The sequence below is a fragment of the Epinephelus lanceolatus genome, chromosome 19 (assembly GCF_041903045.1).
Source record: "Epinephelus lanceolatus isolate andai-2023 chromosome 19, ASM4190304v1, whole genome shotgun sequence".
In the NCBI taxonomy this organism is placed as follows: Eukaryota; Metazoa; Chordata; class Actinopteri; order Perciformes; family Serranidae; genus Epinephelus; species Epinephelus lanceolatus.
Window position 1 is genome coordinate 35,406,104 of NC_135752.1, and position 15,906 is coordinate 35,422,009.

At 38.4% G+C, this 15,906-nt stretch overlaps 1 protein-coding gene across 1 annotated transcript in view; it reads right to left on the reverse strand.

Moving 5' to 3' along the window:
* tacr1b (tachykinin receptor 1b) overlaps positions 1-6,859 on the reverse strand; it is a 29,010-nt gene extending 22,151 nt beyond the window's left edge. Inside the window, exons 1-2 of the mRNA XM_033646234.2 lie at positions 6,314-6,859; positions 350-525 (exon numbers count right to left, since the gene is read on the reverse strand). Coding sequence (XP_033502125.1) covers positions 350-525; positions 6,314-6,550 — 413 coding nt within the window. The 5' untranslated portion in view covers positions 6,551-6,859. The remainder of the gene's footprint in view (positions 1-349; positions 526-6,313) is intronic.
* Positions 6,860-15,906: the final 9,047 nt, after the last annotated feature.

Here is a 15,906-nt window from a genome sequence, read left to right on the forward strand (position 1 = left end):
AATTTAATGGGCTAAAACATGCTAAAAACACACAAAATAAGTGCTAACATGCTAACTGGTGATAATTGCTAAACATCAGTAAGTTAACATTGTCACTGTGAGCATGTTAGCTTTTAGTCTTGTTTGCTTTTCTCTTTTTCATAACCTTCCACAGAGCAATGCAGCAGAGAAACTGTGGATTATATTGAATAATGTTTGCTCCATATTGCTCCTATAGTGCCGACTTAGCCTCAAGGTACACACTCTCATTTTGATGCTGTGCTGGAGAGTCAGAGATTTCTGGCTGTGTGGGATTTAAAATGTTTATACATGTTTGTCCCATAACACACACACAGAGTCACACACACACCTGTCCAGAGCGATGGCCGTCATGGAGTAAATGCTGGCGAAAATGGCCGCGATGGGGAAGAAGTTGTGGAAGCGGCAGTAAACCAAACCAAAGTACCACTCGTTGTGAACAGCGTAGGCGAAGTTGATCACTGTGTTGAATGCTGACATGGCCGCCTCTGCAAAGGCCAGGTTCACCTGCAGAAGAGTGAGAGAAGAGGTTAATGTATTCATAATTAATCCTCAGACATACAACCAGGCACTGCTGGAAGGTGCAGTCAAGTCACAGTCAGCAGATAAAACCATTGCTCTGCATTACGGGCAGATTATCAGACAGTGGACCTCTGGGCACAGACAGGCAAAGGATCCCACCACTTCTCTGATATACGAGCAAGACACACAGACTTTGTGATGGTTTTGCATCATTTTTAGATGTTATGCATCTTTTTGTAGTTTGTAGTCAAATTTTGTTTTGTGTCTCTTTAGGTTTGTGTCGTTTTGTAGTTGTTTTGTGTCTTTGTGTGGTTGTTTTGTGTCTCTTTGTTGTCTTTTTATGTCTCCTTGTGGTTGTTTTGTGTCTCTTTGCCGTCTTTTTGTGTCTCCTTGTGGTTATTTTGCTTTTATTGTAGTCATTTTATGTCTTCTTGTGGTTGTTTGTGTCTCTTTGACTTTTTATGTCTCCTTGTGGTTGTTTTGTGTCTCTTTGTTGTCTTTTTATGTCTCCTTGTGGTTGTTTTGTGTCTCTTTGCCATCTTTTTGTGTCTCCTTGTGGTTGTCTTGTGTCTCTTTGTTGTCTTTTTATGTCTCCTTGTGGTTGTTTTGTGTCTCTTTGCCATCTTTTTGTGTCTCCTTGTGGTTGTCTTGTGTCTCTTTGTCATCTTTTTATGTCTCCTTGTGGTTATTTTGTTTTTATTGTAGTCATTTTATATCTCTTTGTCGTCTTTTTGTGTCTCCTTGTGGTTATTTTGTTTTTATTGTAGTCATTTTATGTCTCCTTGTGGTTGTTTTGTGTCTCTTTGTCGTCTTTTTGTGTCTCCTTGTGGTTGTCTTGTGTCTCTTTGCCGTCTTTTTATGTCTCCTTGTGGTTGTTTTGTTTTCATTGTAGTCATTTTATGTCTCCTTGTGGTTATTTTGTGTCTCTTTGACTTTTTATGTCTCTTTGTGGTTGTTTTGTGTCTGTTTGTTGTCATTTTATGTCTCCTTGTGGTTGTTTTGTGTCTGTTTGTTATCTTTTTATGTCTCCTTGTGGTTGTTTTGTGTCTCTTTGTTGTCTTTTTATGTCTCCTTGTGGTTATTTTGTTTTTATTGTAGTCATTTTATATCTCTTTGTCGTCTTTTTGTGTCTCCTTGTGGTTATTTTGTTTTTATTGTAGTCATTTTATGTCTCCCTGTGGTTGTTTTGTGTCTCTTTGACTTTTTATGTCTCTTTGTGGTTGTTTTGTGTCTCTTTGTTGTCTTTTCATGTCTCCTTGTGGTTGTTTTGTGTCTCTTTGTCGTCTTTTTGTGTCTCCTTGTGGTTGTCTTGTGTCTCTTTGCCGTCTTTTTATGTCTCCTTGTGGTTGTTTTGTTTTTATTGTAGTCATTTTATGTCTCCTTGTGGTTGTTTTGTGTCTCTTTGTCGTCTTTTTGTGTCTCCTTGTGGTTGTCTTGTGTCTCTTTGCCGTCTTTTTATGTCTCCTTGTGGTTGTTTTGTTTTCATTGTAGTCATTTTATGTCTCCTTGTGGTTATTTTGTGTCTCTTTGACTTTTTATGTCTCTTTGTGGTTGTTTTGTGTCTGTTTGTTGTCATTTTATGTCTCCTTGTGGTTGTTTTGTGTCTGTTTGTTGTCTTTTTATGTCTCCTTGTGGTTGTTTTGTGTCTGTTTGTTGTCTTTTTATGTCTCCTTGTGGTTGTTTTGTGTCTCTTTGTCATCTTTTTATGTCTCCTTGTGGTTATTTTGTTTTTATTGTAGTCATTTTATATCTCTTTGTCGTCTTTTTGTGTCTCCTTGTGGTTATTTTGCTTTTATTGTAGTCATTTTATGTCTCCTTGTGGTTGTTTGTGTCTCTTTGACTTTTTATGTCTCTTTGTGGTTGTTTTGTGTCTCCTTGTTGTCTTTTTATGTCTCCTTGTGTTTGTTTTGTGTCTCTTTGCCGTCTTTTTATGTCTCCTTGTGGTTGTTTTGAGTCTCTTTGTTGTCATTTTATGTCTCCTTGTGGTTGTTTTGTGTCTCTTTGACTTTTTAAGTCTCCTTGTGGTTGTTTTGTGTCACTTTGTTGTCTTTTTATGTCTCCTTGTGGTTGTTTTGCATTTCTTTGTAGTTTTTCAGGTCTCTTTGAGGTAATTTTGTGTCTCTTTGTAGTTATTTTGTTTCGTTGCAGTTCCTTTGCATCTCTTTGTGGTCATTTTTAATCTCTTCCTGGTTGGTACATCTTGATTTAATTGACATTTTGCAAGTGAAAGCCAGGGGGCCCCTGACATTTTTGGTCCCTGGACCTCTGTCCAGCAGCCGCCTTCAGTAATCCATCCATGCTCTGCATTATGTGGTGAGAGAGAAACGTAGGATGCATGATTTTCTTCTTGCACAGACATATTCACCCAGTAACATAAAGGCCGTCCTTTGACAATGAGTCTGTCATTTATATCTATTTGCACCACATGTTACCCCAACCATGATTTCTGCAGGTTCACCAATAAACTAAAGACTTTCCAGGACCATTTAAAACCTATTTCACACTGGCCAAATCAGTAGGAGAATCAGCAAGGACAGTATGACCCATTATTAGTTATTTCTATAGCACATGCTTTTCAGTATTCCTAGCAGTAGCTTATATAACAGCGATTCCTCCAGTTTTAATTACTTGGATTTAAAACAACTGGCCAGATTAGCAGCAGAGAATGGATGGATGGATTAAACAATTAATCGACACTAGCCCATTATGAGAGGATGGGCAGCCTAGTGACTGTAGCAGCAGGAGCAGCAGCAGCAGGGACAGTGTTCGCTGCAGGTCTGATGGTGCTGAGTGCTGATTGAACGGCCTCCTGCAGCACAATCCACTGTCACAACTGTCACACTGTCCCAGCAACCTGCAACCAGATACAGCGAGCAAGAGAGGATACATAAGACTTTTTTAAAAAATGATCCTTTAATGGCTTTTTTGTTGATGAAATAGAATTCAGTGCCTTTTTAAGACCTGCAGATAGACTGACCCTGCTAACAAACAACTCACTGATCAGACAGGTCACAAAAAAAGGCATGCTGGCTGCTACAAAACCGATGCTTGGGTAGTGACTTCTGTGTCAGACACAGATAAAATAAGCTGTCCTTTCACATTGGCATGACACATGGCGGGACGCGGCAGTGTGTAACGGCTCCTGGTGGAGTCAGGGGGAATGTGGCTGGACACCTCTTAAATTAAGGGGCTGAAAAGTCTGAATGGGGAGGTGGGAGGGGTGTTGGATGGGTCCAACAATCACCGACTTCTTTCTCATGAATCGGGCAGCTGTGGCTCAGGAGGTAGAACCAGTCGTCCATCAATCCCCAGCTCCTCTAGTCCACATGTCAAAGTATCCCTGGGCAAGATACTGAACCCCAAATTGCCCCCAATGGCTGCTCCATTGGTGTGTGAGAGCGTGTGAATGGTTACTGAGTAGCATCGGTCACCAGTGTGTGAATGGGTGAATGTGACATGGTGTAAAAGCGCTTTGAGTGGTCCGAAGACAAGACAGGCGTGTTACAAGAACTGTCCATTTACCATTTAGAGCCAAAACCTGGTATTTTTTCTAAACCTAACCAAGTGTGTGTGTTGGCTGAATGTCACCATGTGCATTCATTGTTGAATAATAAAAAAAAAAAAGTCAACGTAGTGCTTTTATTTTGAAAGAGACTGTATGTAAACTGTACATTTCCTGTGAAAAATTAAGTGTATTTTGAAAAGACATAGTGCACTTAACAAGCTGAAGCTGACACGGCGTCCCAGAACATCAAAAACAGACGCACCCAGGGTACCTTGCACGTCATATGTAGGCATGAAAAGTCCACGACCAAGTGATGATATGTGACAAGATCGGATTGAGAATGTGTTGGTTTTGTAGCGACCTGTCGCTGCGTTTCCTGTGGGGAAAGTCCCCCCAAAACCGGTTATTTTTAACCCAAAACACGATCTTTTCCAAACCATATCTAAGTGTTTTTTGTGCCTAAGCCTAACCACACGTTAACCACAGTGTTGTTAAAATGTAAAGTTTCTCTACATATTAACATACAAACGAAACATATTCCTGGTTTGCATAAATGCCCAGTGCTTTTTTTTCTGGCAGTTGGGTTGAACTAAAGCATCTGATTAGTTGGTGAGGACAGGACACAACTGGGAGGACAAGCTGCCTGAGGGGACAAACATCTACTCTCTCTTGTCTCTGGAGAAGAGACAGGTGCTTATCCTGATCAATAGTAACAGCTCACCTATGATACCTATGATATATTATATTATCTTTTCATCTATATGCTAGTCAGAAGAGGACCAAGCTCTAACACATTAATAACATTATGAATTTTTTGTATTTGTATCCTGTTTTTGGGCTCATATCAAACAAGTCTAAACAAAACATGTAGTATTATCATTGATACATGATACTGTTCTAATTATGCACATTTGTTGCAGGATCAATCATTTTCTGACTTTGAGATAAAGCTGAAAGGATTAGTCAGGTAATAAATTAGTCAGTCGACACAATAATAACTATTTTATCAACTATTTTGATTGTTTATGTTGCAAAAATGCCTCAAATTGTTGTTTCTAGCTTCTGTGATTGTGGACATTTGTCATTTGTTTTGTGTCACCTTATGGTTGTTTTGTGTCTTTTTGTAGTCATGTTAGCCTCTTTAAGGTAATTTTGTGTCTAACTGACATAATTTAGTGTGTTTGAAGTCATGTTTGGTCTTTTCTGGTCATTTTGTGTCTTTCTGTAGTCGTTTGGGTCTCCTTGAGGTCATTTTGTGTCTCTTTGGTGTCATTTTTTGTCTTCCTTTCTTGCTTTGTAGCAATTTTGTGTCTCTTTTAGGTAGTTTTTGTGTCTTTTTTCCACAGTTTTGTGTCTTTTTTGTAGTCATTTTTTTGTCTCCTAGTGGTTGTCTTGCTTGTCTTTACAGCTGTTTGGGTCTTTTTTGTGGTCATTTTGCGTGTTATTGGGGTCATTTTATGTCTCTTTGATATATTTTTTTGTCTTCTTTGGTTGTTTTGTGTCGCTTTGTAGCAATTGTGTGTCTCCTTGTCATTGTCTTGCTTCTTTTTGTAGTTGTGTGGGTCTCTTTGAGGTCATTTTGTTTGTTATTGGGGTCATTTTGTGTCTCTTTGAAGCAATTTTTTGTCTTCTTGTCGTTTTGTGTATTTTAGGCCAAATGATTTATCATGTAATCTTAAAACTAATTGATAATGACTTTATTTATAGAGAGCAATGAGCTTATCCTGAGTCAATATGCAAGACTTTGAAGCAGTATTTTCCAGTGATTTAATACACCACGTTCAGTTCTTAATCATCATATAGTGTATAATAGATACATCAAAGTGATGCCAGATCCTGATGTTTTTTAAGTGGTGAAAACGTTTGATGTTTTTAGGAGTCAAGAGAGTTGCAATGATCATATTTATTCAGTTAATTAGCTCAGGCATGTGGGAGTCAGTCAGTTGCATTTTTGGTGTACAAATGAATAGAACATGTATTTAAATTAAAGATTGCTTCTGTTTATCATCCTCTCTGTATGGATGGTCATGGATGCATCTGATTTGTGCTGGAGGAGTATCTTCGTTTCACGCAGGACTAAATTCATGATGGTTTACAGGTGCAAAAATAAAAACCATTATTGTGAGGACACAAATTAAAAGTCATCCATGAGAATCTCCCTAAAGACAAGGGAGCTTAAAACTCTTATCATCAAACAAACCTCACATTCAGGTGAAACATAAATGAATACTTGGAGTTCCTTCAGTCAACACACAGCAGCCTACTCACCAGAAAGTAATTGGTGACGGTCCTCATGCGTTTATGCGCCAGAATAATCCAGATAACCACCATGTTCCCAACCACAGACACCGCCACGATGCTGCAATAGGCGACAGCCCAGAGTGTGATCTGCCACACCGGCTGGATGAACTGGTTGAAGCCGTCGCTGCAGTTAACGCACACATTTGTCCCGTTAGTGCCGTTAAAATCGGTGCCGTTGTACAGAGTGTCCATCTTTCCGGCCATCAGTGAGTTGGACGTTTAAAAATAGCTTAGTGTCCTGTTACAGGAACGGATTCCTCTCCAGGAGGATCAGGAGCAGCCCGTGTGTAAACGCAAAGAAGCGCCAATCCACACATTTTGTGCTGGAAGTGTCTTTACGCACCGTGAAGCCGCGCGCTCCTGAGGACAGCACCGCACCAAAACGCACGACGCAGCTCGCCAGCCATTGACGTTATTCAGGGTGGTTAACCCCCCCACCCCCTCCCTCCACTACTCACTGCCCCCCTCACACACTCACACACTCACACACACCCCTTCACTATAAACACGCAGTGATCAGTCTCGGTCTGCTCGGTATCAGCTATTGGAAATCAGTCGGTGTGACCCTGAAATGAAACATAACTCATCTGCACCCCCTCAAAGGCTCTCAGCAGGATTAGCCCGGGGTCACTCCAGGTCACTCTGATGATATTGGCTTATATAATGTGATGGATTTTAATGCCCACAGCAGGTGACAGAGGCAATTTATAAATGGTTTAAACACTATAATGTTGTTGTAAACAAGCGATAATGACATTTTTAGGTGTTATAAAGCATCCAGCTGGCGTATTAAGAGATAATAAATGACTGGATGTGGATATGAAATATGTAGAATTTATTTATAATGTTGATTATTGTCTTTTTATTCTGCTAATTAATGACATATTTATTTGGCTACTTGTGAATTATATTTATTAATAAATTAGCGTATTTATTAATTTATATATAATTATTATTCTCTGTTCATGACAGCTGCAACAAGTTATAGTGATATGGGTGAAAGCTCTGAGAGACATTTATACCTAAGTACCACAGATTCACTCCTGAAAACTGTAAAATAAATGAATGAATGAATGAATGAATGAATGAATTAAGAAACATTCTACAGAATTCTGCAGATTAACTCCCGAAAAAAAATGTAAAAAATAAATAGATAGATAAATAAATAAACATCCCGCAGAATTCCACAGATTCACTCCTGGAAACTGTAAAATAAATAAATAAATAGATAAATAAATAAATGAATAAACATCCTGCATAATTCCACAGATTCACCCCTGCAAACTGCATAAATAAAACAGATAAAAATAAATAAATAAATAAATAAATAAATAAATAAACATTCTGCAGAATTCCACAGATTCACACCCAAAAACTGTAAAATAAATAAATAAATAAATAAATAGATAAATAAATAAATGAATAAACATCCTGCATAATTCCACAGATTCACCCCTGGAAACTACAAAAATAAAATAGATAAAAATAAATAAATAAATAAATAAATAAATAAACATTCTGCAGAATTCCACAGATTCACACCCGAAAACTGTAAAATAAATAAATAAATTAATTAATTAATTAATAAACATCCTGCAGAATTCCACAGATTCACCCCTGGAAACTACAGAAATAAAATAGATAAAAATAAATAAATAAATAAACATTCTGCAGATTTCCACAGATTTACCCTGAAAACTGTAAAATAAATAAATAAATAAATAAATAAATCTGCAGGTACATATATGGCAGGAGTATTTCCATTTGCTGCTACTTTATACTCAACTAATATCATACTCTGACTCCACTACATTTATCAGAAAGCTTTACTATTATCTTTTCAGATTAAGATATTATATTACTTTGAAAAATAAGATGCATTGTTATAAAGTAAACTACATAACAGTATAGTCACATAAATATTATAATATATTCTAATAATGTATATAAACTACCCTGTGTTACAGTGGTGTTATCCAGAAGATAGCAGATACATAATAGTTGTAACTTACATTTATTATGTCAGTTTGTTATTTTACTTGTGGTCTCATATTTATTGATTTCATGCTTCAACATTTACATAGAGACCATCTTACAGTGGGATCGCTACAGCCATGATACAATTATCCACGACTTAAATCAAATGACAATCAGGTGTGTAAAGTGGGGCCTCCTCCTTACTTCCTACACCTCCTTCTTCCAGTGCCCACTCTCATGCCCAACTCTTCGAATACTATGGCTTTGTCACTGATCTTGGCATCAGAGGCCAACGAAGAGAGGTACCTTTAGTTATAGTTTGATACACACTGGGCACATCAGTTTTAGAGGCAGTGGACAGCAACCCAAGTCGTCAAATGCTGCTGCTTTGTCAGTGTACGTCGGCATCAGACACAGACGCAGGAAGGCACCTTTGTATGTCACGCATCGGTCGAAGGCAGTTTGTAAGTACGCCAGCAACTACTGTCCTAACAAGAGCACAAAGTCCACAAACACCAGGATCCTACTGTTCACTTCACATGTGCATTTTAAGCCAAACTATGATGTCTTTCATTAAACCTAACCACATGCTTTTGTTGCCTAAACTTAAGGAAGTAAACCTAAAAACGAAGTGTGTTACCAGCGTTGTAAGTTTATTTTGGAAGAGACTATATGCATTCAGCGAGGACTGTACATTTCCTGTGAGAACGTAAGTATTCTAAAAAGACAGCCCATGTAACAAGCTAAATTGACAGGTTGTCCATGAACGTCCAAAGCAGACGCAGGAGAGTACCTATTGTGTCATACTGTATGTCAAACTCTGCCTTCATTGTGATCTCATTTACACACCTGAAAAGTTTCATGAGCCAGGGGCGTAAAGTGCAAGGCTAATGGCCCCTTCTCATCTACCTACCCTACTTCTTCCTGCCCACTTGCTTGGACCACACCCATCTTTGAGCTCTACTTTCATTTTGATCTCAGCTACACACCTGCAAAGTTTTGTTACTGCATCTTGCACCGTTGCGATGTTATCACATTGACAACATGTGTCCACAGACAGACAGATGGACATAGCTTCTGTGGTCAGCCTAGTGAGTCCCGCTATTATTGATGTCACTAGGATCATATGTCGCCATGATGACACACACAGACTAACAGGCATCTCAATCTAAACAGATCAGCTGTGTTTGTCTCTGTGTGAATTAAAGGCTCAGTGACTAAAGGTCACGAGGTCACCAGATCACAGCCCGCCCTGCTTGATTGCATGTGAGCTCATCGTAGTAATGAAAGAATCAGATCTGTTGCACTGCACATGAATGGAGTGTATTTATCTCTCAGCTCCACTACAGCTCGCTCGCCGTCCGTTCGTCTGTCTGTCTGTCGCATCAGATCGGAGTTATTAGAACCCACTGGAGGAAAACGCAGGAATTCAATCTCATTTGTCACCTGCGCCCCTCAAAGCTGCTGCGGCGCAGGTAGTGAAGGCTCGTGTCTGAACAAGTGACGAGGAAGAGATGTGACACGATCAGAGACAGAGATGGAACTCATCCAAGAATGACACAACTTTTTCCTTTCATTTATCTGTTTATCTGCACCGACACCTGCTTTCATATCAGACTCAAATTAAAAAGTGAGAGCTTGATAAGAGGAACATGTCGAAACAGCGGGGAGGCTGTGACTTTAATCTCACACAGATGGAAAAGACAGAGAGAAGGGAATCACTGGAGGTGATCGAGGAAGACGAGGGGAGACATTTTATTATTTAGCGGAGGATTCAGAACACTGTGTCTCGGAGTTTTGTGACACAGAATTCTAAATTATCTTTGATTTATCGGACTTTTGAAACTTGTGTTGTGATAATACAGCTTACATCAACATGATATCAATATGTATTGTTGGTTAATACTTTATATTTCATGAATAAACTGCATAATTTACCAGTGTGCTGATGGACAGTGCAACAATGCAACATGAGTTGACTACATCGTGTTCTCAGCACATCTTTGTCAGTGGCCCGACACGTCTGAATATGACCCGCCAGATATCCTCCTGTGTCTGCTGTCGACGTTCTCGGACGTGCCATGCATTGTGTCTTCTCAAAATACACTTTCACTTTCACATGCTATGTTTAGTTTCAACTCGTTAAATGCATCGTTTCTTTCAAAACACACTTATAACTTTGGTCAAACGCTTCGTTTCGACATTTATTTCCTTGTGCAACATAAGCACGTGGTTAGGTTTGCAAAAAAAATCATCATGGTTTGGCTCAACATTCACACAGGAAGCAAACAGCAGGCTACCGAGTGAAAGTCCAGGGTTTGTTGGACCTCCCTCGCGCCTGCCCTATAGAGACTTTCCAGCTCGCTATATTACGTTGTTACCAGAGGTGTTTCAAACTGACGCAGTGGCGTATCACAATGCCACAAATGGTGCCCTTTGGCGTCCGTGTCTGACACTGATATCGCAAAAAAAGCATTAAGGTTTTCAACTTCAAATCACTGAGGTGCAGTTGCGTTCTTATACTTTTTTAAACATTTTGTGAACTGGTTTTAGTATTCAAGTTTGGTTTAAAGCGACACTTACCTTTCTGGAAATTTTACGCTTAACTTTGTTTAGGTTAAAATGCTATTAATAAGCTGATGGCACACTAAAATTTAAGTGAATTCCACCAGAGATGAAAACTCATAATTGTACCATTCTCATATGGTTCTAAGAAAACTCCGACCAATCATTGCTTTCGGGAATGCATTCGGAATGCAAGGATTGGCCGAGCGTCCTGTCTGTCTTCCCCACGTGGAGGCCTCCGACTGACGTAACAGCTCGCTTATTATCTTCCTTGTTAGTTGCCAGTCACCAGTACTATCTAACGTTAGTGTTTACGTTCTATTATAAAACTCATCAGTCATCACTGACTCCAGATAAGTTTCAAAACTCCGGGGTTGCGTTTGACTGTGCAGGACAGGTAACGTTATGTTTAGTTTGCCTCTAATGTAACATAGGCTATAACATTATATATGAGACAGGGTATCCGCGGGGTCTTAAAAAGTCTAAAAAAGTCTTAAATCCAATAATTTGAATTTAAGGCCTTAAAATGTCTAAAATTCTCATAAAATCTCATAAAAGGTCTTAAATACGATTTTGAAAGGTCTTAAAAATCTATTGACGTTACTTTTATTTAAAACATGCATAAACTTCAGTCTCGCTTTTAAATGTTTGGATTTTTGAGGACGCTATAACGTAACTACAAAGCGGAACTGAAGTAGGCTACCTGTGCTGCCCGGTCAGAATTTATCGAATTTATCGATGTGAAATGGGTCTTAAATTGTATTCATTATGGTCTTAAAAAAGTCTTAAAAAGTCTTAAATTTGACTTGTTGAAACCTGCAGAGACCCTGTGAGAACACAACATCCAGTTGCGGCTAATGTTAGCCTACTGTAGTGTAGCCTCTAAAACATTAACGTTATCGTCCTTGTGCGTTTCCACTTACTAGTAACGTTAACGCTACTATCTAACTTTAGCGTTTATGTTCTATTATAAAACTCATCAGTCATCACTGACTTCGGATAAGTTTCAAAACTCTGGGGTTGCGTTTGACTGTGCAGGACAGGTAACATTATGTTTAGTTTGCTTCTAATGTAACATAGGTTGCTAATGGCTAACATTAGCCTACTATAGCGTAGCCCTGGAGCATTAACGTTATCTTCCTTGTGTGTTTCCACTTACAAGTAACGTTAACGCTACTAATCTAACATTAGCGTTTATGTTATATTATGAAATTCATCAGTCATCACTGACCCCGGATAAGTTTCAAAACTCCGGGGTTGTGTTTGACTGTGCAGGAAAGGTAACGTAATGTTTAGTTTGCCACTAATGTAACATAGGCTATAACATTATATATGACAACACAGCATCCAGTTGCTAATGGCTAACATTAGCCTACTGTAGTGTAGCCTCTAAAACATTAACGTTATCTTCCTTGTGCGTTTCCACTTACTAGTAACGTTAACGCTACTATCTAACGCTAGCACTGTAACCTTATTCTAAAACTCATCAGTCGTCACTGACTCCAGTTGAGTTTTAAAACTCCAGGGTTGCATTTGATTGTCTTGGTTGTAACGTTACACTCCGTGTACACTTCCGTGTATCTAATGTTACTTTGCCAACACTTACGTCTATCATAGACGTAATGAGGATGTAGTGGAGGAGGGGGGGAGTAGGCCTTTGGAGGGAGGTGGAGTTACAGGAGGAGGGGGATGGGACTTTGGAGGGAGCCAGGAGTTGTGGATGTTCACATTTTTTCTGAGTGCTGTGTGAAATGCAAGAAAGGTAAGAGTAGCTTTAAAGTTGAAAGTAGAAATTGGATTAATAGCAGCTCTCAAGTCAAATCAACTTTATTTATAAAGCCCCAAATCACGTAACATACAACACCCTCTGTCCTTAGAATACTGGCGAGGTTTAAAGAGCACAAACATCTGCACTCCTGTTGCTTTTTAGAGTCTCTGTAATCATGCTTCTACTGCATTTGAGATATTGATAAATGACTGAAGACGTAATGTTAACATAATTAATGAATGACACTGTGCTGTGGTTCAGAAACCTCTGAACACACATCAATATTTGATGTAAACTTTAAGAAATAGTCTTCAAATCCTGCCATAGAGTTATTGAAGCACATTTTTCATCATCACTGTATGTCACTGTGTGCTCTCACATGTGTTGGTGCTCATATGTGTACGTATCAGGGCTAAATCCAGAAAACCAAGTCAAATCAGCTTTCTTTGCCCCGAGGTCCCGATCTGCACCCCACATGTGCCATCAGATATAAAAAGCTGTGTGTGTGTTTGTCAGAGTGACGGTCTCACTGGATTATTCCACAGAGGACTCTTCAAACAAAGGATAATGCCTTATCTTTGTGATATGCATTGGTTGATTCATTAAGCGGCGTGGCAGAAATTAATGAGTTACTATGAACATGTGAAGATGCTCCTGTTGAAGGAGGATGATAAGAGAACAAGACACCGAGGTGATGAACAGATACACTGGAGGGATGGAACAAGGAGCGAGTCGGGAATATGAAATTTGAATCCTGACATGCAGATGAATACATTAAAAAATGATTGAACACACATAAAACTGGAACTAAATAAAAGAAGATTATTCACGTGCCAAGAGCAAAAGTCCGTACGAGGATTATTCAATAGAGACATTATCTTTAGAACATACAGTGTTTCCTGCAGTGGTGGAAGACGTATGGAGTTCCTTTACTTTAGTAAAAATACAAAGACCTGCAATTATCTATTAAAGGGTAACATTAATATTTTTCAAAATAAGACAGTCATAAACACTGTAGTGAACTAGTACGTATGCACAGAACTTAGGTAAATATAGTCAAGCTTCTCTTCTTCTGGTCTCCACATCTGGTTTCTTTGCTGGTTTTTCTCCACTCTCTGTGGGGGTCTGAGCTCGACCTCTGACCTCTGACACTAAGCTGATTAAAATTGTGTTTCACGTTTCTCAGGAGCTGCTGTAAATCCTCCTCAGACAGAGTATGTTGCTCCTGCTGTGTCGGAGGCTCTCGGCTCAGATGGGACCTTGAACTCTGACTGGAGGTGGATGAGCCAAGGAATGTCGACAGTCTTATGTGATGCCTTCCACTTTATGTCTGCTCTTGTTTCATAACCCTGTCTTTAATAACATCATCAGTCACTGTGATTACCTGCATACTATCAATCTATGGTTGTTAATAATACTAATTTATGGATATCTGTCATTTATTATGTTTGATAGAATATACTCTGTCATCCTGCTGTTGTTACCTCTTCATTCTCCTGCTCTTAAGTACAGAAACTTACAACAGCAAGGAAGAATTTGGATTTATACAGTTTGTTTTACTATGTGTAGACCAGAACTGTTACCAACCACAATTGCTGATTATTCCACCAACATGTCAGGATGTGCAACAGCAATAGACCTGCATAGCATTGCTGTGAAAGTAATAGATTAAGAAGTAAAAATGTCTGACATTATTTTATGTACATTGCATTATTACTTATATGGCTTTACAAAAACACCGTTTTTCTAATGTTGTCATCATCCATCTTGTGATCTTTGCCTCATCCTCCACATACATAAATGACACAGAACTTTCTCTAAGCCAATGTCTCTACGATATGTATAAGGATTTGTATGGGAGTATGTACTGTATGTGTGTTTGTTTTTCATTTAATTTCATTGTAATTTAAATATTGGTTGTGCTGCTTCGACAGCTGAGAAGACAGTTCTTATAAGCTGGTTTGATCCAAGCATTGTTGTGAAAAGAGTCTGGGCTGTAATGTTTTATGATATGTGTCTTATAAAAAAATCTACAGCCACAGGTGCAAATCCTAAGACACTATCCACCTGGTCCCACGCCATCGCTTATATCCTCTAATTGTTATGTTCAAAAACAACACAAAAATAAAGAAGAAAAAAAAAGTTTGCTCTTTGACTTGCTCCTGTATTGTACATTACCATGTATGTTTGTTTGACGCCATTGTTTCTTTTTTAATTTTATCATTATTATCATTATAACCCTTAATGTTTTTGTAATAACCTATGCCCCCTGCTATGATTTTTTAAATTAATTTTATTATTAGTATCATTATTGCTACCATTAATTTTTTGAAATAACTTGTGCTATATTTTTAATTTTCTATCGTTGTTATTATGCCTCCTGCTATCAGTTTGTACTTCTGTACTGCTGTTAAATAAGGAAATTATTAAAAAATAAATAAATAAATGAACCTCATAATATTGTTGTTATTGTTGTATTTTATTTATTTATCTATTTTTTTTTAAATTTATTTTATTTATTTATTATCAAATGTAGTTAATTTATTGCAGTTCCCCTGAATGTCCACAAGATGGCGCCTGTTGCCTGAACAAGGGGTTTGTAGTGAGTAGAGGTGAAACCAATCATGGAGAGACAGCGAAGAAGAAAATGAGCATAGTCTGGCTAAGTAAGACTTACACGTCGCAAACTGGTTTAATTAGTGAGAAAAATCAAGTTTTATAACATAAAAGTTAATGTTAAAGTTATCCAGGACAGAGTGTCTGCGTTCCGGGATGTTGCTGTCTACCGGAAGATGAAGAAGGATGCGACATATTGACGTGTTTCGATGACGGTAAGTGTGTAAAAGCTTCAAACTATGGTGCCGTTAGCTCGTGTTCACGGTCATGACTATGTATATAAAGGTAGAAAGTAGTTGTTTGTAACAGAAAGCGATAGAAATGATTAAATTGTTTTGCTCGCTGAGAGTAGCGACGGTTTGTGCCTCCCGTTTATTGGTAAACAGCCACCTGACAGCGGTTAGTTGACTTTTGTATCCAGGTGGGTAGACGGCGGCGGCCATTTTGTTTTAATTTGTACACTACATGGTTGAACTAATGTATGGGGATCCGATAAAATGTATTTATCAAGCACGTTTTTAAAGAACCAGAGTTGACCAAATTGCTATATACTAAAATAAAATAAGTATAATAACATAATATGGTAACAAAACTTTAGATTAATGACATACTAAACCCAATTTGGATCATGGAA